This window comes from Scyliorhinus torazame, chromosome 19 (genome assembly GCF_047496885.1).
Source record: "Scyliorhinus torazame isolate Kashiwa2021f chromosome 19, sScyTor2.1, whole genome shotgun sequence".
Lineage (NCBI taxonomy): Eukaryota > Metazoa > Chordata > Chondrichthyes > Carcharhiniformes > Scyliorhinidae > Scyliorhinus > Scyliorhinus torazame.
In genome coordinates, this window is record NC_092725.1 from 92,761,040 (window position 1) to 92,788,448 (window position 27,409).

Genomic DNA, 27,409 nt, shown 5'->3' on the forward strand with positions numbered 1-27,409 from the left:
GGGAATGGCCAGGGCGGCCTTGGGCGCGCTTGCTTGCAGATTTCGCAGGCCCTTTTCAAGGATCCATGTTCCTTCTATTAATCGACGCCCAGTCTAAATGGCTAGAGGTGCATAAGATGCAGGGGACAACGTCCTGCGCAACAATTGAAAAGATGCGTTTGTCTTTTAGTACGCATGGCCTCCCCGAGGTGCTGGTTACGGATAACGGCACTCCATTCACGAGTGAGGAGTTTGCGAGATTCATAAAGATGAACGGCATACGCCATATCCGCACTGCCCCTTACCACCCGACTTCAAATGGGTTGGCAGAGCGCGCAGTGCAGACATTCAAAAGAGGCCTAAAGAAGCAGTCTTCCGGATCAATGGACACGAGACTGGCTCGCTTTTTGTTTACGTATGGGACCACCCCCCATGCGGTGACTGGGTAAGCTATCGCAGAACTCCTAACGGGCCGGAGACTTCGCACACGCCTTAGTATGGTTGTCCCAGACATTGGCGCAAAAGTACGCCGCACACAAGAACGGCAGGGACAGGGATTTTCTCGGCATCGGCCGATTCGGCAGTTTGCACCCGGTGACCCAGTGTTCGTTCGGAATTTTGCTGGTGGTGCCCAGTGGGCTCCTGGCGTAATCTTTCACCAAACGGGCCCTATATCTTACCAGGTGCAAGCCCAGGGTCGTCTCCAGCGCAAATATGTAGACTACGTTCGGTCCAGAAGACTATCCCTCCAAAGATTCCCCGCCCCCGGAGCTCATTTCTACAGCCGCAGAGACCAGAGACAAGGGAAGGTAGTCCTCACAATCTTCCTCTGGTGCCTCACTCAAACCCTGCGCAGGCCGTTGCAGAACCGAATGGAGATAGAGACGCTGACATGACGGAGGCAGCAGGCTCTGACTCCGAGATGGAGACACAGGACGCATCAGAGGGGGAATCCTCGGCTCCACGGGCCGTGGATGTACAACCGTTACGCCGTTCAACACGGAAGTGCCGGTCTCCGTCTCGTTACATGCCGCCTGATCCAGCGCCGCGTGCAAATGGTGTCCGGCCTGCGGCAAAACGAGTCCGACGCCCTCCTTCGCCAGAGTCTTCGCTGGATTCCTTGGACTTTGGGGGGGGAGGGATGTTATAACCTGCCTGCTTACCATTGGCTGGGGACTAATGACAATCCCATAATCCTGTGGGAGTATGAGCTTCCCCAATGAGGGGGCCGGAGAAACCATTAGTAAACTCCATGTATAAATAAAGCTGGCCAGTTTGGAACCAGCAGGAAGGAGTGTGCAGCAAGGGAAGTTGCTGCTGCTGTTATAAATATATATGTTATTGTAAATAAATGTTATTACTTTGTATCCATAAACTCGTGCTGGATTCTTCGTGACCCTCACAAAAGGAGCAAAGAGAGATGAAGAGGTTTAGGGAGGGAATTCCAGAACTTAGGGCCCAGGCAACTAAAGGTACAGCTGTCAACTTTAGCGGAATTAAAAGTTGGGGTGAGCAGAAGAGGGAGCACTGATATCTGGGACAGACAACAGAGGAGAAACAGAAACAGAATAATGATAATGTAATTTGGGTTTATCAGGGTTTGTTTGAGCTTCATGCCTCTGATATGCATATTGTGCTGGTTGAGGCGTATTGGTTAATTTAGTCTCCCTCACACACCCTCTTCCTCCCCCCCCCTCTTTATTTGCTTGTTGTGCATTTGTTTTAAATGTATGGCCCACCCTCCCACCCATTTAAAAAGGCTGTGAAGGTGGGGGATATTACAAAGCTAAACAGAATAAAATGGTTGAAGGAATCCTGTCAGGCTATTCCTATCATTTTGCAAATAAGAACCTCAGCTTATTAAAATAAATCAGGATCAAAACTCAGTTAAGCAGGACTTTGTGATAATAACTGCAGGATCTGAGACAGTGTTCGGGGCGTGAAAGTTGAAATCTTTAGATCCATTGCTGGGGATGGGAGAGGTAAGACCACTGGTGATTGACGTATCAATCAGGGAAGAGGTGTGTACCTAACTCAGTTTAAGTGCACCAATGAGACAAGCAAGGACAAAGATCCCTGCGCTGATTTATACTGAGAATCAGCAGTGCTGTGTTGGTAGAAGTGCAGGGTGGTGAACTGAACCAACTCTCAAACTCCTGTGGGAGCAACTCCGAAACTTCAGGCAACTAAAGCAGCAAAGTTGTGAAGAAACCCTAGAAAATGGATGCGACACTTTTCCAGAATGTAGAGAATGCAAAGGTAATGATTGAGCTGCTAATTCAGATTGAAATATAAAGATATGCTGCGGGACTTTATTCTTTCTCAACCTTTCACCCTCATTTCATCAGGCTTCTCTCAAAGCACACACAAACCTTTAGCTCTTTCAATTATTGTGAATGCAAGGGGCTTGAAATAAAAGCAAGAAACACTCAGCAGATCAGCCTATCAAGGGTTTGTCTTTTCAGAAGCTGATCAGCATGCGGTGCACTCTGTTTTAACCTCCTTTCTGTTCCCTTACTGCTTTCTTTGCAACAGAGGCACCGGCATTGTAATATTTGTGCAAGAAGTGAGAAAGGAAACCATTGGGAGCAGCATTAACCAACCCATTGGGAACCTGAGGAGATTGGGTGCTCGAATAATTTTACACCCTGCTCAATTTTATTGGCTAGGCGAATCAATGGACAGCAATATTGGCAGATTGTAGAACCAGCTGTTCAACCCAACTGTGGAATTTGTGCTTGGGGGGAGGAGGGGTGGGGCGGTGGGGGGGTGCGGGGTCAGGTTAAAATCATGCCATTGTGTTTACATAATGTTTAGGGCGGAACGGTAGCATAGTGGTTAGCATTGTTGCTTTACAGCTCCAGGGTCCCTGGTGCGATTCTTGCTTAGGTCACTGTCAATGCGGAGTCTGCACGTTCTCCCTGTGTCTGGGTGGATTTCCTCCGGGTGCACCTCCCACAAGTCCCGAAAGACGTGCTGTTAGGTGAATTGTACATCCTGAATTCTCCCTCTGTGTACCCGAACAGGCGCCAGAATGTGGCGACCAGAGGATTTTCACAGTAACTTCATTGCAATGTTAATGTAAGCCTACTTGTGACAATCAAGATTATTATTATTAATGCCTTTGGGTGAGAAACAAAGAGCAGGATTCGCCCAAAATGAGACTATGTCCCCATGCCGGCATTCCTTAGTCCAGAAATTCCTTCCAAAACGTTGAACCAATTCAATGCCTTGCAGGGGGTTAGCAAGGACCCGGAGTGAATCTCACAGCGGATACGAGACCCCGCACTTCTGGGGCGTCATTCTCCGACCCCCCGCCGGGTCGGAGAATGGCCGTTGGCCGCCGTGAATCCCGCCCCCGCCGAAGTCTCCGCTCCCGGAGATTGGGCGGGGGCGGGAATCCGGCCGCGCCGGTTGGCGGGTCCCCCAATAATTGCCTGTCCCGCCGACGTAAATCAAACCTGGTATTTACCGGCGGGACCAGGCGGCGTGGGCGGGCTCCGGGGTCCTGGGGGGGGGGGGCGCGGGGCGATCTGACCCCGGGGGGTGCCCCCACGGTGGCCTGGCCCGCGATCGGGGCCCACCGATCCGCGGGCGGGCCTGTGCTGTGGGGGCACTCTTTCCCTTCCGCCTCCGCTACGGCCTCCACCATGGCGGAGGCGGAAGAGACTCTCCCCACTGCGCATGCGCGGGAAACTGACAGCGGCCGCTGACGCTCCCGCGCATGCGCTGGGAAACTGACAGCGGCCGCTGACGCTCCCGCGCATGCGCCGCATTTCCGCGCCAGCTGGCGGGGCAACAAACGCCATTTCCGCCAGCTGGCGGGGCGGAAATCCCTCCGGCGTCGGCCTAACCCCTCAATGTTGGGGCTAGGCCGCCAAAGATGCGGAGACTTCCGCACCTTTTTGCCAACGTGATGCCCGTCTGATTGGCGCCGGCTTTGGCGCCAGTCGGCGGGCATCCCGCCGTTGGGGGAGAATTTCGCCCCTGGTTCGGAGTCCGCGCATGCGCCCAGTGGCGGCCTCCAGCGGCCGTGCCGTGTGGACTAGGACTGTGGAGCCACACTGAAAAAAGAGTCCTCCCGATCTGCTGCACGCCCAAGCCTCAACCCCCCGCACAGTTAATCATCAGCCATCTATAAGGCAACCCCCCCCCCCACCCCACCCCCCCGCCCCCGGTCTCCGATTCACCCGCCGACCGAGTCAGCAGCCGCCACGCCAGCAGCCCGACCGGCAATAGGTGGTTATTTCTACGCTGTCGGGAACTTGGCCGGTAGGGAGCGGAGGATTGCTGGGGGGGCCTCTGGCAATGGCCCCCCGGCGGCGCGCAGTACTCTGCGGTCACACCGGTTTTCAGGTCCCGGAGAAGCGCCGAACCGGCGCCGGGCTCGATTACGGCGTGAAAGTGGATCCTCCGCCCCCCACCTGCGTCAGCCGTGATTTCGGCAGGAGGCCGCGGAGAATACAGCCCAACATATTTTCTGAGTTTAATCTTAGACTAGTGCAGCACAAGAGGAGATCATTCAGCCTGTGCTGGTTCATTTTAAGAACAAACTGGTTACTGCTTCCCCTCCTCCCATTTCTCCGTGACCCTGCATCTTTTTCTTCCTCAGGTATTTATTCAATTCTCTTTTAAAAGTTACTGTTGAATCTGTTTCCAAAGCCCTATAAGGAGCACATTTCAAGTTCTAACTACTCAAGTTTGTTGCAGGATTTCCCCCTCCTGCCACTGCATTTATAACAGCAGCACAAATGAAAAAGAATTGGGAATACAGGCCATTCGGATATAGGTCACCCGGATACAGCCACCCGAATACAGGCCATCTTGATATAGGCCATCCGGATATAGGCCATCCGGATATAGGCCAACCGGATAGAGGTCACCCGGATACAGCCACCCGGATACAGGCCACCCGGATACAGGCCATCTGGATATAGGCCATCCGGATATAGGCCAACCGGATAGAGGTCACCCGGATACAGCCACCCGGATACAGCCACCCGAATACAGGCCACCCGGATACAGGCCATCCAGACTCATAATGGTGGAAGTACAACAAATAGGATTCAGGGTATTAGAAATGGAGCAAGGGGAGTAATATAAATGTAAATTAAATACATTGAGTCGCTTATCCTACCTGAAACTTTTACTGCAAATACAACTCGCAATTATACATCACATTTAACTGAGTTCCAAACTGTTTCACAGGAGCATCATCAGACACAAACGTACACTGGGCCGTAGAAGGATATTAAGATCGGTGATCAAAAGCCTGGTCAAAGAGGTGGGCTTTAAACAATTTCTTCAAATTGAGAGAACCAGACAGTTAAGGGAGGAATTCCAGAGCTTGGGGACTAGACAGTTGAAGGCAGAGCACCAACGTTGGGGGTTGTACTTCTGAGCCTGTAAAAGGCTCTGGTCAGACCTCATTTGGAGTATTGTGAGAAGTTTTGGGCCCCATATCTAAGGAAAGACGTGCTGGCCTTGGAAAGGGTCCAGAGGAGGTTCACAAGAATAATCCCTGGAATGAACAGTTTATCGTATGAGGATTGGTTGAGGACTCTGGGTCTGTACTCGTTGGAGTTTAGAAGTTTGAGGGGGGATCTTATTGGAACATACAGGATTCTGCAAGGTCTGGATAGAGTGGACTTGGAGAGGATGTTTCCGCTTGTAGGAAAAACTAGAAGCAGAGGACACAATCTCAGACTAAAGGGACGATCTTTTAAAACAGAAATGAGGAGGAATTTCTTCAGCCAGAGGGTTGTGAATCTGTGGAACTCTTTGCCGCAGAAGGCTGTGGAGGCCAAATCACTGAGTGTCTTTAAGACAGAGATAGATAGGTTCTTGATTAATAAAGGGATCAGGGGTTATGGGGAGAAGGCAGGAGAATGGGGATGAGAAAAATATCAGCCATGATTGAATGGTGGAGCAGACTCAGTGAGCCGAGTGGCCTAATTCTGCTGCTATGTCTTATGGTCATATGGTCTGAAGGAATGTGGCGACTGGGGGCTTTTCACATTGTCATTGAAGCCTACTTGTGACAATAAGCGATTATTATTACATATAGTGACATATCTGTTACGTACTTTTAGAATTTTAAATATTTAGTTCAATAATAATTAACTACAAAGTTAATTCAGTCACAGCTGGAGTTTGTGCACAGTTCTGCTATACTTTGGGAATGAGGGAAGGGAGGGTACAGAAGAGATTGATTCAAATGATTTCAGGGATGAAGGACCACAGTTTTGTGAATAGATTGGAGAATCTAAGATTGTTCTCCTTCAAGCAGAGAAGGTTTAAAGATGGTGGCTGGAATTCTCTGGCCATTGCGATTCTCTTTTCCTGCTGGCAGCACACCCCATCCGTAGGTTTCCATGCAACGTGGAGTGGCTTCAATGGGAAATCCCACTGACAAGCAACGGGAAGAGAGAATCCCGCCATCAGAAAATGGGGCACGGCCGAGAAACAGGTGGTTGGGGGACCTGAGAATCCCACCCGATGTGATAGAGATATTTAACATCATGAAGGATTGAGATGAGTAGCTGCTTTCATTGGTTGAAGGGCTATAACCAGATTTAAGGTAATTGGCAAAAGAACCAGGGGCAACACAAGAAAACCCGCTTTATGCTCTGAATTGATTAGGAAGATGGTAGATACCATTTGACTAGGAACTCAGAGAGTATTAGTACAACATCTCCCATCAAAGCTACCCTTGTGCCTCCTCCCTCAAACCCTTCTATCCCCCACTGTCTCCACCTCCCTCACCCCCACATGGCTATCCCCCCCTGACCACTGTACTAAACCAGCCCCATGGAAAATGTTCAAAGCATCATTGTTAGAGTCATCAAAAAAGGTCATTCCAATTAAAGAAAGAAACAAAAATGGATGACAGATATAATATTGGAAGACAAAAGGAAGTTAAAACAAATCGGTCAACAGAAATAGGAACATAGGAACAAGAGTACACCATTCAGCCCAACGTGCCTGTACCGCCATTCAGTACGATCCTGGCTGATGGGACACTTCAATGCCTTTTACACCCACTATCCCTTTACGCTATTGTTCATCAGAAATCTATAAATCTGTACCTTACACACACTCAATGACTGAGCTTTCACAGCCCTCTGAGGTAGAAAATTCCAAAGATTCACAACCCTCTGTGTAAAAAGGTTCCCCCTCATCTCGGTCTTAACAGGCAACCCTCCATTTTGAAATTGTGCCATTGGTTCTAGATTCCCCAGTCAAGGGAAAAATCTCATCTGCATCTATTCCTTTAAGTATTTTGCTGGTTTCAAAACCAGGAATTGAATAAAAGGACCAAACAAAATTGTGTGGCAGAGAATGAAAAGCAGTTGAACAAAACATGTGAAGGAATAGAAAAATGTAAAAACACAGACTCAAGAAAAATGCATGAAGACATTACGGAAATCATAGGAAACGTTAGGTGTACATCTAGAAGAACATGGGGAAGAACCCTACAAGATGGACTGAATATATACAAGACTTATCGGAGGAGAAGAAGAAAAGTTAACAGTTAAGAAAAACGTGGATGGTTCAAAAGTCATGAAAGACAAAGTGAAACAGCAATAAATAAGATGGAAAGTAATAAAGCCGAAAGCCTAGAAAAAGTAGCCACTGAACAAATTAAAAGTTTAAAAGCCTTTGGAATAGACAAACTGACTCTCATCTTTAAGAAATTTATGACATGGAAAAACTCCAAGAATTCTTAAGTAAATCAGTAATTATTCTGTCCCCTAAAAAGGCTGGACCAATTGAATGTTAACTCCATTGCAGTTATCAGTCTGATGAGTCACATTACAAAGTCCTTCTTTGAGCACTAATAAATTAGGGCCGGAAAGCAAGGTGAAGCCAGAAATGTTAATTGTTCAGTGTGGTTTTGGAAGATAGAGGAATGAGAAATGCAATATTTATGTCTAATAAAACGAGCCACACAAATGAAAAGAAGTTTATTTGTGTGTTTTATTGATTACAAAAAACTGCTGAGCATGTTAGAGTCTCTTGATCTTGACGGCAAAGATCCTAGGGTGTTAAGAAATCTTTACTGGGTTACAAACTGCAGCTGTAAAAGTTAGAAATATCTAAATAATTTTTTGAAGATTAAAAGATGTGCCTGACAAAGTTATGTTTTCGCCCCAGATTTAATCAGCTTGCACCATGAATATACTCTTAGAGAGATTCAAGACCTTCCTGGATTATTAATTGGAGGTCATAATCTTAATAAGATATACCAGTGATGCCAGTCGTATTGCCAACTCTGAAGAGAATGCAAAAGATATTGGATAGAGTAGTGAGTAAAAAAAGCGAAGGAAGGGCTGAGCATAAATCGTAAGAAAACAAAACGTCTCGCAGTGTCCAATAAGAAAATCACACCGGAATGTAAGATCACAGTGAAGAATGAAAAGGTCAAATAGGTAGACAAATTTTGTTACCTGGCAAGTATATGAACATTGGACAGAAAGTATGACCAAGAAATGAGATGAATAATTAGAATGGCCAAAGATGCATTTCAAAAAATGAAACAGGTTATGGTTAACGTAACGTTAGCCATGACAACAAAGCTCAGACTCTTGGAATGCTTCATCACACTGTTTTGATGTAATGAAGTGAGTGTTATATGATTAGTGAAGCAAATCAGAGAGTAAGTAAAACAGCAGAGCTGTGGTTTCTGAGGCGAATAAATAAGGGCCTAAAAGCAATGTGAAGCCAGAAATGTCAATTATGACTATCTTGGGGTAGTCATACTGTTAATGAAGAGGTGCTGGTAAAATCTGAGAGGAAACTGACTACAGTGGCACTATTAGCACTGCTGCTACACAACGCCAGGGACCCCGGTTCGATTCCGCCCTTGGGTGTCTGTCTGTGTGGAGTGTTTGCATTCTCCCTGTGTCTGCATGGGTTTCCAGTTGCTCCAGTTTCCTGCCTCGGTCCAAAGATGTGCAGGTAGGTGTATTGGCCATGCTAAATTACCCCTTGGTGTCCAAACGGCAGGTGGGGTTGCAGGGGTGTGACCTAGGTAGGGTGCTCTTTCAAAGGGTCGGTGCACACTCAATGGGCTGAATGGCCTCCTTCTGCACTGTAGGGGTTCTATGATTCTTAAGAGACAGCTGGAATTTCTTGGGCACGTAATAAGAAATCATGGCCGGGATTCTCATGATATCCAGCGGGCCGGGCTGTACCGGCGCCGAGGAGTGGCGTGAACCACTCCGGCGCTGGGCCGCATGGAAGGTGCGGAATCCTCTGCACCTTCAGGGGCTAGGCCGGCGCTGGAGTGGTTGGCGCTGCGCCAACCGGTGCCAAAGGGCCTCCGCCGGCCGGCACGAGTTGGTGCATGTGCATGAGTGCCAGCGTGTTCTGGCATATGCGCAGAACCGCTGGCGTGATCACTATGCATGCGTAGGGGGTTTCTTCTCCGCGGCGGCCATGGCGGAGCTTTACACAGGCTGGCGCGGAGGGAAAGAGTGCCCCCACGGTACAGGCCCGCCCGCAGATCGGTGGGCCTCGACCGCGGGCCAGCCCACCGTGGGGTCCCCCCCTGGGCCGGATCCCCCCGCGCCCCCTGAGGACTCCGCAGGCTGTCCTCAGAGCCAGGTCCCACCGGTGAGGACCTTGTGTAATTCAAGCCGGCGGGACCGGCCGAAAACAGGCGGCCGCTTGGCCCATTGTGGCCGGGGAATCGCCGGGGAGGGCTACTGCCAACGGCCCCCGACCGGCGCGACGTGAACCCTGCCCCCGCCAAAAAACCGGCGCCGGAGAATTCGGCAGCTGGCGTCGGAGCGGCGGGGCAGGATTCATGCCACCCACCCACCCCCGGCAATCCTCCGACCCGTCGGGGGGTCGGAGAATCCCGCCCCATGTTTTAGAAAGTCTGAGGCTGATGGAAGGATCCATGGTAAAAGAGATTGAGATAAACAAAGAACAACCTTTCTAAAGAGCCTTGCAAATTGGATGAATGTGCCATCAACAAAGTGATACATGCCTCCAGTGCAAGATTAACATGGAAGTCTAATACCCTCTTCGGACATGGTACCTGAAAAGAGAGAGTCGCTAACTGACTGACCAGTGGAAATTTCTATTAACCCTAAATTTATAATTTTGGGTGCTTTGATCAGATAATCTCTTGGAACCACTGATAACCAGTACTTTTGAGCGTGAATAAGGAATTTGTAACAAGGGTTAATTAATAGTTAATAATTAAAGATATTTTAAAGGGTGGTGTTAAAGTTCAGAGAGATTTTACCTTCTTGATATCCTTCTTCGCTTGAACAAATTTTTGTATATATTCTTATGTAAAAGAAAATTTTCATATACTCCATTTCTTTTGTAACAGACCAACATTTATTCACCATTCCTTGCTGCCCTTGAGCAAGTGATGGTGGATCTTCTTGTTGAACCATTACAGCCTGTGTTGTGCAGAGCACAGTGCAATTAGGGAGGGAATTCCAGGATTTTGACACAGCGACAGTGTTATATTCCCAAGTCAGAACAGCATGTGTATCTTGGAGGGGAATGTGGAGGTGATAATGTTCTCATGCAATTCCTGCTCCAGTACTTCTCGGTGTTGGAAGTTCTGCATTTGGAAGATGTGGTTGAAGAATAATGTGCAGTCATCACCTGGAACAGATGCAAAATTGGAATTAGTTTTGTAGTCTAATCTAGGAACTTGTGGTATACTTGTGTTAAACAGTATCATGATGTTTCTTTTTTCTTTTATAGAAGTCGATGTACATTGAGGAAAAGACTACCAAGGGTGATGTAATGTCCCTTATTTTCTCATTAAAAGAAGAGGTTGGAGCCTTGGCCAAAGCCTTGCGAATGTTTGAGGTAATCCCCATTGAGTTACACATCTATTTGTGGTAATTAGTCACTAAACTCAGAATTTTAAATTGTTCCTTCCCCATTCATTCAGGAGAAATTAACCAAAACCTCTGCACTTACTTCTCATCACAAATTCCACCTACACCTTTAGAATCTGTCTTTCCTTTCAGCCATTAGGGCTTGCTAGAACAGAATTAAATTACCCGTGCTCATGTCATTTTAATAATTTGGGATATTTGTAAAATGCCATTGTTGATATTAGATAAGATGTTGCTCCTAATGAGAAGGAGGAGTCCACCTTTACGAGCCCAGGAAGGGAATATCCTTTGAATCTTCTTAAAATATTTTTATTTTGGAGGTTTGTGGAGCTGATTTGTATCTAAACCCATTCTCAATTCCTCTTACTCAATGGATTACATTGAAGCGTCAGGATGTTACAGAATGTTTTTTGTGCATGTACCTGGAGTCCAAAGCATTCAATTTTACACCAACAGTGCTGCAAGGGAGCTACATCTGGGTTTAGGAAACGTCAGGCACCAGGGAGTTTACTTTTGAGTTTCAGTGTAATGGAGACCTGCATCACAGATTCCTCCATGGTTACATTCCGGGTCAAATGTGAACTCAAGCTTGTGTGCAAATGTATTGTTCATTTCATTAACTAACAAGATGGGAAATTCAAGAAGTTCACCTCTTGTCCAATACAAGAGATATCCATTTCGGTTGCATATTTCAGCTGTGTCCCCAAATTCCTGTAGATTCTACTTCTTCAAGTACACATTCTATCGCTTTTTGAAAGTTCCAATGGAATCGCATTCTACAATATTTCTAGGGAATGCATTTCAGATCCTACTAATCCTCTGTGTGAAGAAAATTCTAATATCCCTTCAATTCTTTTGCTAATTATTTTAAATGTATGACTTTTAGTTACTAATCCACTTGCCAAATCAAACTTGTTTTGTCCTTGCTCTGGCAAACCACTCAAAATTTAAATACAATGATCTACATTAATATAGCTCCTTTAATGTAACCAAATGTCCCAAGGCATTTCAAAGAAGCGATTATCAAACAAAAGTTGGCACAGAGACACTTAAAAAGATTAGAGGAATGTCTTAAAGTGGAAAGAGGAGCAGAAAGGTTTAGGGAGGAAATTCTAGAACTAAGAGCCCAGACTGCCAATGGTGGAGCCATTAAAATTAGGAAATGAAATGAAAATCGCTTATTGTCACAAGTAGGCTTCAAATGAAGTTACTATGAAAAGCCCCTAGTCGCCACATTCACAAGGGACCAGAATTGGAGGAGCACAGAGATCTCAGAGGGTGGTAAGGGTGGAGAAAGTTACAAGTAGGGAGGATCGAGACCTCAGAGTATAGAATTTACAGAGCAGAAGGAGGCCATTCAGCCCATTGAATCTTCACTGGCTCTTGGAAAGCCCATACCTCCACCCTATCCCTGTAACTCAGTAACTACATCTAACCTTTGGACACTAAGGGGCAATTTGGCATGGCCAATCCACCTAACCTGCACATCTTTGGACTATGGGAGGAAACCGGAGCACCCGGTGGAAACACACACAGACACGGGGCGAAAGTGCAAAGTCCACACAGACAGTCACCCGAGGCAGCAGTGCAAACCATGTCCCCTTTTGACTTGGGATATTGTGTGCTAGGGAAGGAGTACAAAGGCTGAACTGGATTTTGATAGATCCAATTCAGGTGGGAGCTATAAAATAAATGGCAGAACCATCAGGAGCATAGAGACACAGAGAGATCTGGGCGTGCAGATCCACATATCCTTAAAAGCGGCAGCACAAGTGGAAATGGTGGTAAAGAAAGTGTATGGCATGCTTGCCTTCATAGGACGGGGTATCGAGTATAAAAGTTTGAAAATTATGTTACAATTTTATAGAATGTTGGTTAGGTCATATTTGGAATAACTGTGTCCAATTCTGGTCACCGCACTACCAGAAGGATGTAGAGGCTTTGGAGAGAGTACAGAAAAGTTTTACCAAGATGTTGCCTGATATGGAGGGTATTAGCAATGAGGAGAGATTGAATGAACTGGGATTGTTCTCCCTAGACTGACGGAAGCTGAGGGACGACCTGATAAAAGTTTATAAAATTATTTTCCCAGGGCGGAAATGATAATTAAAAGGGGGCACAAGTTCAAGGTGAGGGGGGAAAGGTTCAGTGGAGATGTGCGGGGGAAGTTTTTTACACAGAGGGTGGTGGTGGCCTGGAATGCACTGCTAAGTGAGGTTGTTGAGGCAGATATGACAGCGACCTTTAAGACTTACCTGGATAGGCACGTGAACAGACAGGGTATAGAAGGATACAGACGGTTGGTCTCGATGGGACACGTGATCGGCGCAGGCTTGGAGGGCCGAAGGGCCTGTCCCTGTGCTATATTGTTCTTTGTTCTTTATACGTGATAGAAATTGTTTTATTCAGCCATATTACTGGTAATATTGTATTTATAGGATCTTTAACAAAGAATTAGGTCATTCAACCCATCATGTCAGTGCTGATTCTTTGAATAGACGATCCAATTAGTCACATTCCCCATTGCACTGCAATTGTTTTCCTTTACAAATGCTACTGAATTTGCTTCCACCAACCGTTTAGACAGTACAGTCCAGATCACAGCAGCTCACTGTGTGAAATATACTCTCCTCATCTCACCTGGGGTCCATTTACCAATAACCTCAAATGTCTGTCCTCTGTGTTTTTCTATTCTTTTATGGGATGTGGGCATCGCTGACTTGGCCGGCATTTGTTGCCCACCCCTAATTGCCCTTGAACTGAGCAGCTCACTCACCATTTCAGAGGGCAGTTAAGACTCAACAACTTTGCTGTGGGTCTGAAGTCACATGTAGGCCAGACCAGGCAAGAATGACAGATTTCTTTCCCTAAAGGACATTGGTGAACAAGATGGGTATTTACAACATCGTCACTATTACTGAGACTAGCTTTTTAAATTGCAGACTGCGGTGTTGGAATTTGAACTCATGCCTCCAGAGCATTAACCTATCTCTGGATTACTAGTCCAGTGACATTGCCAGTACGTTACCATCTTCTCCAACCTATTCACTCTATTGAACCCTTCATAACTTTGAACACCTTTATAAAATCTCCCCCTAACCTTCCCTAAGGAGAACAATCCTACCTTCTCTAATCTCTCCATATAACCCAAGTCTCTCATCCCTGGATCCATTTTGGCAAATCTCTTCTGCACTGTCTTCAATCTCTAGAAATCAATATTCAAAGATATTCATATTGTATCTTTCTTTTGTTTCCTGGTCATAGAATACCTACAGTGCAGAAGGATGCTATTCAGCTCATCGAGTCTGCACTGGCCCTCTGAAAGAGCACTCCACCCAAGCCCACTTCCTCGCCCTATCCCTGAACCTTGTAACCCATCTAACCTTTGAGCACCAAGGGGCAAATTTGCATGGCCAATTCACCTAACTTCACATCCTTGGACTGTGGGAGGAAACCGGAGCACCCGGAGGAATCCCACACAGACATGGGAGAACGTGCAAACTCCACAGTCACCCAATGTTGGATTCGAACCCGGGTCCCTGGCGCTGGAGACAGCAGTGCTAACCACTGTGCCACTATGCCACCTCATGTGTCGGGAGATTCTAAGAGACTATCACAATCAGCAGATGCAGAGTCCTTCCTGAATTCCTGGAATCCCTCGGGCAAAACTACCCATTTCAACCCTCCCCCACCATGAGGATTTTTGCTTCTATGTACGGTCTTTCTGCTACTTTGCTAAAGCTTTGTAAATATTTGTGTTCTCAATGACGCAAACTTATTCAAGTTCAGCAGGTCACTCTCAGTTAAGTCCCCTGTACTTGTGCAAGTCGACTTAACACATCAGATAACAGCAAGGGTTCACTTTATATGTCAGTATGTTGCAGCAACTAATGTTCCATCATCATAATGCATGTAAACAGTAATTATTTCTGTTGAGTAAAATACTAAACTGAAGTTCATAGCAATGAAGGACCATTCAGCCAAAGCTATTGGAGAGAAGATTCCTGATTTTTCTCTATCATCCACTAATTTGCACCAGCCAGCATTAATGACTCAATACAGGAGTTTGTTCATTAATACAACAAAGCCCTTGTTAACCAAATTTCTTTTTACTTTTCTTACAGGGATTATGTCCTCAAATCTTTTCCCAAAGACAGTGACACCCTACTAAGATATACATATTTATGTTTAAATTTGGGATGTTAGTGTCACTGACAAGTCTGGAATTTATTACCCATCCCAAGTTGCCTCTTGAGAAGGTATTATTGGGTCATTTTCTTGAACTGCTACAGTCCATGTGGTAAAGGTGCTTTTGCAGTGCTTTGTAGCATTTTGGCCCAGTGATTTTGAGAAGACAGTAATTTACGCTCCTGTCAGGCTGGTGTGTGACTTGGAGCTGGTGGTGTGCCCATTCATCTGCTGCTCTTGTCATTCTAGGTGGCAGAGATCGCAGGTTTTGGAGGTGCTGTCGAAGCAGCGTGGGCACATTATTACAGTGCACCTTGTAAATGGCACACACTAAAATTACTTCATATTGGTGGTGGAGAGAGTGGACATTTAAGGTGGTGGATTGGCTGCCAATCAAGGGCAGTTCATTGTCCTCGATGGGGCCAAGCTTTTATGTGTTGTTGGTGCTTCTACATATCGGGTGGGATTTTGCAGCAGCAGTGGCAGCCCGTCATTGGCCAGTTATTGCTGCCTTCCTAATACATGGTAGCACCATGGTTAGCACTATTGCTTCACAGCACCGAGGACCCAGGTTCGATTCCCAGCTTGGGTCACTGTTTGTGCGGAGTCTGCACATTCTCCCCATGTCTGCATGGGTTTCCTCCGGGTGCTCCGGTTTCGTCCCACAGTCCAAAGATGTGCAGGTTAGGTGGATTGGGCCATGATAAATTGCCCTTAGTGTCCAAAATTGCCCTTAGTGTTGGGTGGGGTTACTGGGTTATGGGGATAGGGTGGAGGTGGTGACCTTGGGTAGGGTGCTCTTTCCAAGAGCCGGTGCAGACTCGATGGGCCGAATGGCCTCCTTCTGCACTGTAAATTCTATGATCTATGATCTATGATCTATTTTCACAGTAACTTCATTGCAGCGTTAATGTAAGCCTACTTGTGACAATGAAGATTATTATATTATAATCCTGGGGTGGGAGAGGGGTTCCTGAGGTCAGTTCTATGTTCCGTCAGTCTAGCTGAGGCCATTTATCTCAGCACAGGCTCAGCTAATCTCTTCTCATATTCAACACATAGTGAATTCGTTTCACTACATTGAAATGTTTAGGTCAATCATGAGTAAGCATTAGTCTTGAGTTATTACGAAGAAGGTGGTATGAGTAAAAATTTAATTGTCAGGTTGTATAAATGCCCAACCAGTTGACTGCTGTCATTTAGGGAAGGATGCCTGCATATATTTTAACTGGTTGGCCCCAACAGTAACAACATCCTCTATGGCACATTTAACACAATAAAATACCAAACAAAGAGTGACACCCAGTCACATAAGTGGATATTAGGACAATTGACCAAATGTTTGGTTAGAAAAATAGGTGTTAAGGAGTGTCGTAAAAGTGCAGAGAGAGGTAGTGAGGTGGAAAGGTTCAGGGAGGGAATTCCAGAGTTTAGAACGCTGGCAACTGAATGGACATTCTGAGCAAGGGGCCAGAATTGGAGGTACAAAGATCTAGGAGAATTATTGGACTGGAGGAGGTTATAGAGAAAGGAAGGATGGATTTGAAAACAAGATGTTGCTTAACTGGGAGTCAGTAAAGGTCATTGAGTAAAAGAGAAAGAAATACTTCTATTTTGTAAGGATCCTCAGGCGGGATTCTGTGATCTTGAGGCTAAGTGTTGATGCCGTCGGGAAACGCCGTCGTGTTTCCCGACGGTATTAACATGGCCTCAGGATCAGCATTTCTGGTCCTTACAGGGGGCCAGCATGGGACTGGAGCGGCCCATGCCACTCCAGCTGCTGATCATGGCATCAACTGGGTGCCGCGGGGTCCGCACATGCGCAGTGGCACCGGCGCCAACGCGCGCATGCGTAGTGGGTCCCTTCTCCGCGCCGGCCCCGATGCAAAATGGCGTAGGGCTAAAGAGGCCGGCGCAGAAGAAAGGAGGCCCCCAGCCCGAGAGTCCGGCCCGCTGATCGGTGGGACCCGATCGCGGGCCAGGCCATGATGGAGGCCCCCCCCTCCCCCCGGGGTTGATCCCCCCCCTCCCCTCCCCACAGGCCGCCCCCGGGCCCTTCCACGCCGAAGTCCCGCCGGCTGAAAGCAGGTGTGAACGGTGCTGGCGGGACTCGGGTTTTTTGCGACGCCCGCTTGGCCCATCCCGGGCCGAGAATCGGCGGGGGGGCCGAGTAGAGCAGCTCCCGACAAGCGGCACGCACAATGTCGCTGATTCTCCGCTCTGCGTGGCGTGAATCATGCCGGTCGCAGGGATTCTACGGCCCGGCCCCGGGCTGAGGAAATCACGCAACTCATGTTTACACCTTGCTTTTCCTGTATAACTCTGGCTTTCCTGCGTAATCCCCTTTGTGTTCTGTTATGCTGGATTCTAGAATTCTGCAGGCTTTGGTTTTAAACTGAAATGCCCTTTGTACAAGGTGCTATTTGAACTGGCCTGAAAACGTCTGTTAGTGTTGGGTTCGATGTGGCATAGTCCAGTGATGTTACATTTTGATGGACTTGGCTAGCAGCCAATCAGCTTCCCTGGAATCCAAGGGCTTGCTGGTTTTCAATTCTGACTGGTTGAAGGAGTTCCAGAGCATTCTGGCAAAAAGGCAGTCTCCATTTTGTATTCAGTTCTGCTTAGACTCAGGAGAGGGCAGGGACACAGGTTTGGACTCTCCACCAGCTCCCTGTCTGATTATTTAACTGCTTTCCAGCCAACCTGTGAAATTTTATTTTCCAATTAAAGGGCTACAAGCAGTCTATCTAGCCAGCCTATGAGAGTTCCACTACTGATCATGAGGCTGGGGAGCTAAATCAGATCTTTCTCATCTGATTACCTGTGACTAAATACCTCCCTCTTTGTGCACAGCCTGTGAGCTGTTGGGAAGTAGTCATTCCCATTTTGATTAAGCAACTGTGAAACCAGAGCTCTGAATTCTCCCACCTGAGGATACTTTCTGAAGGTTTAGGATAAAGACTTTTCATTCTGCAGTCAGTTTAACCTGCAAAAGTATCCAGTCCAGCACCCCCTGCTGGCAGAGGGGCTGTTTGAAAACCCATTTAACAGTCTCATGTTGAGGGCGGCACGGTGGTGCAGTGGTTAGCACTGCTGCCTCATGGCACCGATGACCTATGTTCGACCCCGGTCCCGGGTCACTCTCTGTGTGGTTTGTATATTTTCCTTGTGTCTGCGTGGGCCTCATCCCCACAACTCAAAAGATGTGAAGGGTAGGTGTATTGGCCTTGCTAAATTGCCCCTTAATTGGGAAAAAAATAATTGGGTACTCTAAACTTAAAAAAATACAATTCTCATGTTGAAAACCCTAAATTTGACTCATTGAGGCTGAAAGTCCATCTGGTGGACTCAAGTCAGAATTGAACAGACCTGAGGTGGGATCTTCTGTATGAAGCCCAGATCAATGAAAGTGAAAGTGACTCCCCAGAAAATTCAAAATGTAATTTGGATAAATACTTGATGGGGAAGAATTTGCAGGGCTATGGGGAAAGATCAGATGTGAGGGACAAATTAGACAGCTCTTTCAAAGAGCCAGCACAGACATAATGGGCTGAATGGCCTCCTTCTGGGCTTTATGATTCTATATTCTGTGTTAGAACATAGAACATTACAGCGCAGTACAGGCCTTTCGGCCCTCGATGTTGCACCGACCTGTGAAACCACTCTAAAGCCCATCTACACTATTCCCTTATTGTCCATATGTCTATCCAATGACCATTTGAATGTCCTTCGTGTTAGCGAGTCCACTACTGTTGCAGGCAGGGCATTCCACGCCCTTACTACTCTCTGAGTAAAGAACCTACCTCTGACATCTGTCTTATATCTATCTCCCCTCAATTTAAAGGTATGTCCCCTCGTGCTAGACATCATCATCCGAGGAAAAAGGTCTCACTGTCCACCCTATCCAATCCTCTGATCATCTTGTATGCCTCAATTAAGTCACCTCTTAACCTTCTTCTCTCTAACGAAAACAGCCTCAAGTCCCTCAGCCTTTCCTCATAAGATCTTCCCTCCATACCAGGCAACATTCTGGTAAATCTCCTCTGCACCCTTTCCAATGCTTCCACATCCTTCCTATAATGTGGCGACCAGAATTGCACGCAATACTCCAAATGCGGCCGCACCAGAGTGTTGTATAGCTGCACCATGACCTCATGGCTCCTAAACTCAATCTCTCTGCCAATAAAAGCTAACACACCGTACGCCTTCTGAACAACCCTCTCAACCTGGGTGGCAACTTTCAGGGATGTATGTACATGGACACCGAGATCTCTCTGCTCATCCACACTGCCAAGAATCTTACCATTAGCCCAGTACTCGGTCTTCCTGTTATTCCATCCAAAATGAATCACCTCACACTTTTCTGCATTAAACTCCATTTGCCACCTCTCAGCCCAGCGCTGCAGCTTATCTATGTCCCTCTGTAACTTGTAACATCCTTCCGCACTGTCCACAACTCCACCGACTTTAGTGTCATCTGCAAATTTACTCACCCATCCTTCTACGCCCTCCTCCAGGTCATTTATAAAAATGACAAACAGCAGTGGCCCCAAAACAGATCCTTGTGGTACACCACTAGTAACTGGACTCCAGTCTGAACATTTCCCATCAACCACCACCCTTTGTCTTCTTCCAGCTAGCCAATTTCTGATCCAAACTGCTAAATCACCCTGAATCCCATGCCTCCGTATTTTCTGCAGTAGCCTACCATGGGGAACCTTATCAAACGCTTTACTGGAATCCATATACACCACATCAACTGCTTTACCCTCATCCACCTGTTTATTCACCTTCTCAAAGAACTCAATAAGGTTTGTGAGGCACGACCTACCCTTCACAAAACCGTGTTGACTATCTCTAATCAAATTATTCCTTTCCAGATGATTATACATCCTATCTCTTATAAACCTTTCCAAGATTTTTCCCACAACAGAAGTAAGGCTCACTGGTCTATAGTTACCGGGGTTATCTCTACTCCCCTTCTTGAACATGGGGACAACATTTGCTATCCTCCAGTCTTCTGGCACTATTCTTGTAGACAAATATGACTGAAAGATCAAGGCCAAAGGCTCAGCAATCTCCTCCCTAGCTTCCCAGAGAATCCTAGGATAAATCCCATCCGGCCCAGGGGACTTATCTATTTTCACACTTTCCAGAATTGCTAACACCTCCTCCTTATGAACCTCAAGCCTAGTCTAGTAGCCTGAATCTCAGTATTCTCCTCGACAACATTGTCTTTTTCCTGTGTGAATACTGACAAAAAATATTCATTTAGCACCTTTCCTATCTCCTCGGACTCCAAGCACAACTTCCCACTATTGTCCTTGACTGGCCCTACTCTTACCCAAGTCATTCTTTTATTCCTGACATATCTATAGAAAGCTTTAGGGTTATCCTTGATCCTACCTGCCAAAGACTTCTCATGTCCCCTCCTGGCTCTTCTTAGCTCTCTCTTTAGGTCCTTCCTAGCTAACTTGTAACTCTCAAGTGCCCTAACTGAACCTTCATGACTCATCTTTACATAAGTCACTTGACAAGAGCTCCTCCACAAACCACCTCCAAGTTAGGGTGAGCACACGGACGTATGCAAATTTCCCCTGCAACAGCCAATCAGCAGCTCCGCTCTACTGCCCTCTGCTGGATGCTTATCTTCACTTGAACAGCTCGGGTCTCTTGTTCAGGTACGCCTCCAAGTTAGGGTGAGCACAGGGACGTATGCAAATTTCCCCTGCAACGGCCAATGAGCATCTCCGCTCTACTGCCCTCTGCTGGATGCTTGTCTTCACTTGAACAGCTAGGGTCTGTTGTTCAGGTACGCCTCCAAGTTAGGGTGAGCACACGGACGTATGCAAATTTCCCCTGCAACGGCCAATCAGCAGCTATGCTCTACTGCCCTCTGCTGGATCGTTGGTGTTTTCTGGGTTATCTTTATATGTGTACAGTGGATGGGATTCAAGAACCTTTACTGGGAGCTTGCCACTGGAAGAAGGACGACTGAAGTGTTTAACTATCTGCAGTGCCTTAAAGGACCAGAGCAGGTATTTCTGTTAAGAACAGGTTTTCATGTTATAATATCGGAGACTGATTGGTCAGATTTTTAACAGGGTAGCGCAGTCCAGTTCAATCTAATTTTCCTAGTAATAACAATAATCATCTTTATTATCACAAAGGGCTTTGAGTTAATTGTTGGTCAAGATTTAGTCCAGCATTTTCAGATCTGGCCTTTGATAATTTTTCAGGTCGCCAAATGAGATAAACATTATGATTTAAAATTCCTGACAAAAGGTCAGTGACATGAAATATGTTAACCTTGTTTCTCGCTACACAGTTGCAGCTGGTCTTGCTGGGTATTTCTCGCATTTTCTGTTTTTTAAGAGCTTGTTTTTACACAGCACCTTTAATGTGGGTTTACTGTCCCAAGATGCTTTGCAGCAGTATTATCAGACTGTAATAGTTCTTTATTGCCGCAAAGAGAAAAGGTACCGAGGTGCCCACACTCTGGGTTCTTGGAAACACAATGTGAGGTTTAGTAAGGGTGTTGCTCATTCAATCAAGATGGTTGTTTTGTTATGTTTCCTTTGTAACATAAGCGGATTCCTTGTGTTGCATTTGTCAAGGAAGGTCGAGACGTGTAAATAACTTCAACTCATTTATTTACACTATGTACACTTTTATAACTTGAGTTCGACAATACTGACGGGAATGACGTCAGCAGGCACTGACGCTCCTGCGCATGCGCGGACTTCCGCCGGCTGACGAAGTCCTTTCAGCCCCAGCTGGCGTGGCGCCAAAGGCCTTCCACGCCAACCGGTGGAGCGGAAACCACTCTGGCGTGGGCCTAGCCCCTCATGGTGAGGGCTTGGCCCCTAAAGTTGCGGAGAAATATGCACCTTTGGGGCAGCCCGACGCCAGAGTGGTTCCCGCCACTCCATCCCGCCGGGACCCTCCGCCTCGCCAGGTAGGGGAGAATCCCGGCCCAGGTGACCAAAAGCTTGATCAGAGAAGTAGGTTTTGAGGAGTGCCTTACAGGAGGAGAGGAAGGTATAGAGGTGAAGTGGCTTAGGGAGGGAATTCCAGAGCTTAGGGCCCACGAGCTAAAGGTATGGACACCAGTGAGGAAGCAAATAAAATCCGACTGGTGATCCGGCAAGAGATCAGGGGCGTCATTCTCCGCCGGTGGGAGTCTCCGTTTTGCCGGCGCCCGGCGGTTTCCCGACGGCGTGGGGCTGCCCCACAATGGAAAACCCCATTGACCGGCCGGTGTTACGGAGACTCCCGTCGGCCGGTCGGGGCAGAAATGTGGCGGGGCGGGTAGGAGAATTTCGCCCAAGAATTGGAAAAGCACAGATTGGCAATCTCTGGCAGATCGTCACTGTCAATGGGCTTACCCATGCTGCTATTCCAAAGCCTCAGTCTTGCCCAACCTGCCTCACTCAGGCTGGGTGAGACAGGTACAGCGATTTGTGTGGAGTAACTGTGGCGTAGAGGGATCAGAAACGCCAAATTTTTATGGCAATAGATGCCGTAAAGGAGGTGCTTAAAGAGTCAATTAAAAGATGTTGTTCCGAAAGCGGGGTGGGGGAGGGGTGGGTGGGGAATCATGTCGGACTGGAGTGGGGGGCAGAGTGGATCAGATTGCAGGGTGGGGGGGGGTCATGTCAGCGGTTGGGCTGGAGAGGGGGTGGGGGGGGGGCAGTCTGAGAAGGAAAGTGTTAGACCGGAGGGGGGAGGTTTGGTCTGGGAGTGGGGGGTGTCAACAGTCTGAGAGGGGAGTGTCAGGTCGGAAGGTGGGGGTGTGGGTCGCGTTCCGGGATGGGGGTTGTGTGCTGGGTGTCCTGGAGGAGTCGTATATGTGGTGAGTGCCCTGATCACCCTGATATGGGTGTTTTAAGTAGTCACTCTGGGGTTAAAGTGATTTATTTTCCTCTAACTCTTATCAGGGTAAAACTGGCAGAACCATCCAAAGTAATCGATTTAAATCACTTCTGTTGAATGGTTACCAGCCCAACCCAGTTGTCTAGAGGAAGTTAGTACTTCTGGGCAACTGCCAGGTAAACCTGTACATGGGAACCTCCGAGAGGGATTCCCCAGTGCATCATTGGGGTACCCCCGAAATTTGAAACTGGAGAACCAGAAAGTGATGTGCCATTGATTTCGTAGTGTCAGGAAATGGAATATAACAGTAGGGTATTGATGTGACCACATCTAGAGTATTGTGTACAGTTTAGGTCTCTTAATTAAGAAAGGAGGTAATTGCATTGAGAGCAGTTCAGAGAAGGTTCACTAAACTGATTCCTGGAATGATGGGGTTATCCTATGAGGGCACGTGGACATTGATACATTAAAATTTAGAAGAATGAGAGGTGATCTTATTGAAACATGTAAGATCCTGAGGGGACTTGACAGGGCGGATGTTGAATGGATGATTCCACTTGTGGAACACACTATAAACCAGGAAACAAAGTTTAAAAATAAGGAATCTCTCAATTACAGTGAAGATGGGGAGAGAATTTCAGGCTGAATCCTCCAGTTCCCCAGGTGCATGTTTCTCTGTGTGGCACCGTTCGCTGCCTGCGGGCTTCTATACTTCCGCTGTTTGGCAATGGGATTTCACATTGAAGCCACCCCATCCCACTGAGAAACCTGTGGCCGGGGATAGGCTGTCGGCGGGAATGAATCGCAACGGCTGGAGAATTCCGGCCTTTCTCTCAGAGGGTCGTGAGTTTATGGAACTCTCTTCTCCAGAGAGCAATGGAGGCAGGGCCACTGGATATTTTTAAGGCTGAATCAGATAGACTCTTGATTGACAAGAGAGTCAAAAGACGTGCGGGTAGGGGAAAAAGTGGAGTGGCGACCACAATCAGATCGGCCATGATTTACACAGGTTGGACAGGTTGGAATGGTTGCACAGGTTCAAAGGGCTGAATGGCTTACTCATGCTCTGAATTCATAATTTCTATGTTTGTATGGTTATGGGGTTGGAGGAAGTTACAGAGATAGAGAGAGAGACAACTTTGGATGATTCCTAGCAGGAATCTTTCAGCTTTGCTCACCAGGACTTTCTGCCATAATTGATCAAATCTATTGCAGTTTTTGCTGTTTTCTGCTTACCATGGGTAAGATTGATTGACATCATGTCTCAACAGGATCCTATTAGAACATAGAACATAGAACAGTACAGCACAGTATGTTGTGTTGGGTGCTCTGCTACACAGGCGAACCAACGCGGTTGCGGATGGTACAACTCAGTTTTTATTAATAACTATATTTACAATGTTAAACTGGTTACTGTGGTTTGTTCATTACCCTTGAATCTGTGGACCTATCCCTAACACTATCTTGGAGTGGCACTCAGCACATGGTGGATGTCTGAGTGGCTTGCTGTGAGCTCTGTGCCCTGAGCTGTCTCCTGCTGGAATTAGCGGGAAGTGTCGTGTTCCCCGTTTTATAGTGTGTATGCTCTTGCCTGTGATTGGCTGTGGTGTTGTACGTGTTGATCTGTCCATCAGTATGTATGTATGGTTGCACGATGATGTTTACCTGAATATCATGACATCCCCGCTTTTTTACAAGAACATGTGCCTATGTGGTTATAAATAGATATGTGTACTGAGTGCAGCTGAATGTGTGTGTGTGCAATATCTACAGCATGTACATGAGGCTAAACTATATACATGGGGCGATGTCAGGTGCGACATAGCAACGCGATTGTATCATAAACAAAACACGTGGAAATGTTAAATGTCAAAACGAACTCCTGTAACGACAAGGAAAAAGAGAAACATATTAACACAGTGGTATGATACATCAGTGAGTTCAATGTTCAAACAGGCTCATAAGTCCAGCCTAGTAGGTGGGTGACGAATTCGGGTTGACCGCCTCAAGGGTGGGTCAGGATTCACCGGCTGAGGAATAGGCCTGGCCACGGGCGACGACGGAATGGGCATGGTGGCCGGAAGCTCCACGAAGTCGACATCAGGAACAACAGGAGGGCATGGCACCGGTGTAAGTTCCCGTAGTGAGCGTGGAAGCAGGAGAAGAGCCCGGCGATTGCGCCTGCGAATGGAGCCATCAGGCAAGCGAACCAGGAACGAGCGGGGAGCCACGCGTCGGAGAACTTCGGCAGGTGCTGACCAGCCACCTTCTGGTAGGTGGATGCAAACATCATCCCCAGGCGCCAGGGCGGGAAGATCAGTTGCCCATGTGTCATGTGCCACCTTCTGGCGAACGCGCTGCTGTCGCATCCTGTGCAGTTCTGGAGCATGGTTGGTTGTGGGGACCAGAATGGATGGCACAGTGGTCCTGAGGGCGTGACCCATCAACAGCTGGGCTGGTGAGAGGCCAGTGGCTAGTGGAGCCGAGCGATAGGTTAGCAAGGCTAAGCAGAAATCCGATCCGGCAGCAGCAGCCTTGCAGAGGAGCCGCTTGACGATGTGAACGCCCTTCTCCGCCTTTCCATTGGACTGGGGATGCAGAGGGCTGGACATCACGTGTGTGAAGCCACACGAAGCAGCAAAGGAAGACCATTCCTGGCTGGCAAAACAGGGCCCATTGTCCGACATGACAGTAATCGGAATGCCGTGGCAAGCGAAGGTGTCTTTGCAGGCCCTTATGACAGCGGACGATGTCAAATCGTGCAGGCATATGACCTCTGGATAATTTGAAAAGTAATCTATGACGATTACATAGTCCCTGCCGAGCGCGTGAAAAAGGTCCACACCCACCTTCGCCCAGGGGGACGTCACCAGCTCATGGGGCTGAAGCATCTCAGGAGGTTGCGCCGGCTGAAACCTTTGGCAGGTGGGGCAGTTGAGCACCATATTGGCAATGTCATCACTGATGCTCGGCCAGTATACCGCCTCTCGGGCCCTCCGTCTGCACTTCTCGACCCCTAGATGGCCTTCGGGTAGTTGGTCGAGGACCAGCTTGTGCATGCTGTGTGGTATCAAAATCCGGTCCACCTTTAGGAGGACACCATCAATGATGGCCAAGTCGTCCCGGACATTGTAGAACTGTGGTCACTGTCCTTTGAGCCACCCTCCCATCATGTGGCGCATCACACGCTGTAGAAGGGGGTCAGCCGCAGTCTCCCAGCGAATACGGGCCAGACTGGAGTCATCGGCTGGCAGATTTGCCGACATGAAGGCCACCTGCACTTCGACCTGACAGACGAACCCCTCTGAGTCGGGCGGTGTGCTCACTGCTCTAGATAGGACATCCGCAATGATAAGATCCTTTCCCGGGGTGTAGACCAGTTGGAGGTCATACCTCCTGAGTTTGAGTAGGATGCGCTGGAGGCGAGGGGGTCATCTCGTTCAGGTCCTTATGTATGATGCTGACCAGGGTGCGATGGTCAGTCTCAATGGTAAACTGGGGGAGACCATACACGTAGTCATGGAACTTGTCTATTCCGGTTAGCAAACCCAGGCACTCCTTTTCGATCTGCGTGTAGCGCTGTTCTGTGGGGGTCATGGCCCGCGAGGCATAGGCGACCGGGGCCCATGACGCAGTGTCATTCTGCTGTAGGAGTACCGCCCCAATGCCGGACTGGCTGGCATCAGTCGAAATTTTAGTGTCACGAGATGTGTCGAAAAACGCCAATACCAGGGCTGTGGTGAGCTTAATTTTGAGCTCCTCCCATTCCTTCTGGTGTGCGGGCAGCCACTGGAACTCCGTGGACTTCTTGACTAGGTGACGAAGAGCCGTCGTGTGGGAGGCAAGGTTGGGAATGAACTTTCCCAGGAAGTTGACCATGCCTAGGAAGCGTAGAACTGCTTTCTTGTCTGCCGGCTGCGGCATGGCTGTAATGGCGCTCACCTTGTCTGCATCCGGACGGACCCCTGACCGGGATATGTGGTCCCCCAGAAACTTCAGCTCGGTTTGGCTGAAAGAACACTTGGCTCGGTTGAGGCGCAGGCCGTTTTCCCGTATCCGCGCAAAGACGCGCTGGAGACGATTGATGTGCTCCTGTGGTGTGGTGGGCCAGATGATGACGTCATCAACGTAGACGTGCACCCCTTCGATGCCCTCCATCATCTCTTCCATGATCCTGTGAAAGACCTCAGATACCAAGATGATGCCAAACGGCATTCTGTTATAGCAGAACCTGCCGAAAGGAGTGTTGAAGGTGCACAGCTTCCCGCTGGACTGGTCCAGTTGGATCTGCCAGAAACCCTTTGAGGCATCCAGCTTTGTAAAGATTTTAGCCCAGGCCATTTCGCTCGTGATCTCTTCCCGTTTGGGTATGGGTAGTGTTCCCTCATTATGTTGTTGTTCAGGTGTTTCGGGTCAATGCAGATCCGGAGTTCGCCCGAGGGCTTCTTAACACACACCATGGAGCTGACCCATGGCGTGGGCTCCGTGACCCG

At 47.8% G+C, this 27,409-nt stretch overlaps 1 protein-coding gene across 1 annotated transcript in view; it reads left to right on the forward strand.

Annotated features, from left to right (window-relative positions):
* The first annotated feature begins 2,081 nt into the window (after positions 1-2,081).
* Positions 2,082-27,409, forward strand: part of pah (phenylalanine hydroxylase) — a 121,987-nt gene continuing 96,659 nt past the window's right edge. Inside the window, exons 1-2 of the mRNA XM_072484769.1 lie at positions 2,082-2,238; positions 10,714-10,821. Of these exons, the coding sequence (XP_072340870.1) occupies positions 2,200-2,238; positions 10,714-10,821 (147 nt within the window). The 5' untranslated portion in view covers positions 2,082-2,199. The remainder of the gene's footprint in view (positions 2,239-10,713; positions 10,822-27,409) is intronic.